Raw genomic sequence first — 2,036 nt, forward strand, 5'->3', positions numbered from 1 at the left:
GGGAGCGTGGCCCCTTCTTCTCCTCCATGGAGTACCAGCGGCAGCTGGAGGAGGAGGAGGGCTACCCGCCTCCCGGCACCAACGGGACCTTCAATGACAGCGGTGCCGGGCCGGGCTGGGGCACGCCGTACCCCCTGCACACCACCATCACCCTCATCAGCCTGGCGGGCTTGCTCATGCTCTTCACTGTCTTCGGCAACGTCCTGGTCATCATCGCTGTCTTCACCAGCCGGGCGCTCAAGGCCCCCCAGAATCTCTTCCTGGTCTCCTTAGCCTCGGCCGACATCCTGGTGGCCACGCTGGTCATCCCCTTCTCCCTGGCAAACGAGGTGATGGGGTACTGGTACTTCGGCAAAGTCTGGTGTGAGATCTACCTGGCCTTGGATGTGCTGTTCTGCACCTCCTCCATCGTGCACTTGTGTGCCATCAGTTTGGACCGTTACTGGTCCATCACGCAAGCCATCGAGTACAACCTCAAGCGTACCCCACGCCGCATCAAGTGCATCATCTTCATCGTCTGGGTCATCTCGGCTGTCATCTCCTTCCCACCGCTCATCTCCATTGAGAAGAAGAGCGGGCAGCAGGCTGACCAGGGGGTGGCAGGCTGCAAGATCAACGATGAGAAGTGGTACATCATCTCTTCTAGCATCGGCTCCTTCTTTGCCCCCTGCCTCATCATGATCCTGGTCTACGTGCGCATCTACCAGATAGCCAAGAGGCGAACCAGGGTACCGCCAAACAAGCGGGCAGAGCGCCCTGAGAAGAGGCAGAACGGCTTGGCCGACAAGGAGGACCTGCCAGCCACAGCCCAGCTCAATGGGGAGAAGGCGGCAGGAGGTGGCGGCGGGCAGGAGGGAGAGGTCAATGGCATAGACATGGAGGAGACCTCTTCTTCCGAGCACCAGGAGAACAGCCAGTGTAAGAAGACAGAGAGACCGTCGAGGGGAAAGACCAAGACTAAACTGAGCCAGATTAAGCCTGGGGACAGTTTGCCCAGGAAGGCAGAGGAGGAGAGGAACACCAAAGGGTCCCGGTGGAGGGGCAGGCAGAACCGGGAGAAGCGCTTCACCTTTGTGCTGGCGGTGGTGATCGGGGTCTTTGTCATCTGCTGGTTCCCCTTCTTCTTCACCTACACACTGACGGCTGTCTGCAAGAGCTGCTCCGTGCCTGACACCCTCTTCAAGTTCTTCTTCTGGTTCGGTTACTGCAATAGCTCCTTGAATCCCGTCATCTATACCATTTTCAACCACGACTTCAGACGGGCCTTCAAAAGGATCCTCTGCAGGATAGAGAGGAAAAGGATTGTTTGAAGGACCCTTTGCCATGCACAGGACTGATTCGAGACTTTGTAGGAGAGTAAGGCATGGCTGTCTTGGGCTGTGCTTGCATGGGATGGTTTCCTTCAGCTCACGAGCAGGAAGCCTTTAAAACCCGAGATGAGCCCATGGAAACGCGGGGCAGCGGCAGCGAGGAGCAGCAGGCAAGTGGAAGTCCAAGCCGTGGCATTCGGCTTTCCAGGGGAGGATGGCTTGTGACTTAATTGGTTTGTTTTGTTAGTTGTTTTTTTTTTTTTTTCCCCTTTTGCCAGAATCTCTCAGTGGATGTTTTCATGACTGCTCAGTTTGACTCTTTAAAGAAAAGCAACGTGCAGCTCTGTGAGATGAGCAACAAAGAGGGAGTATGCCACCCCAGAGGTGTTGGCTTTTTTATTTTGTTGTATCTTTTTTTTTCTTCTCCTGTTGTATATGTAATTAATTTTAACCCCCTTGTAAAATACAGTATTGTATCCCCGAATCTGAATGTCTTAATTTTTGTAAGGCAAGCAGCTTTGAAACTGTGAATGCTTTAATTATCTTTGACACCTCTCTTCCCACCCCCTGAAAGCCCCCTCAATCAGAACTGATAAACAACTAGAGCCATTCCCCCTACCTGACAGTTTGATAACATTACCAAAATTTCCAATATCCTGTCGGGATTTTTTATGTCTATAAAGCTTAGTATCACAGACCTCACCAGACTGGCTATTTCTGTTGTTA

General features: G+C 52.9%; 1 protein-coding gene across 1 annotated transcript; it reads left to right on the forward strand.

The window, feature by feature from the left end:
* Nucleotides 1-26: 26 nt before the first annotated feature.
* Nucleotides 27-1,310, forward strand: ADRA2A (adrenoceptor alpha 2A). The gene has a single exon (XM_009881558.1). It carries the CDS (start codon nt 27-29, stop codon nt 1,308-1,310), a length of 1,284 nt encoding a protein of 427 aa, XP_009879860.1.
* The last annotated feature ends 726 nt before the right edge of the window (nt 1,311-2,036 follow it).

This window comes from Charadrius vociferus, unplaced genomic scaffold, assembly GCF_000708025.1.
Source record: "Charadrius vociferus isolate BGI_N301 unplaced genomic scaffold, ASM70802v2 scaffold282, whole genome shotgun sequence".
Taxonomy (NCBI): Eukaryota; Metazoa; Chordata; class Aves; order Charadriiformes; family Charadriidae; genus Charadrius; species Charadrius vociferus.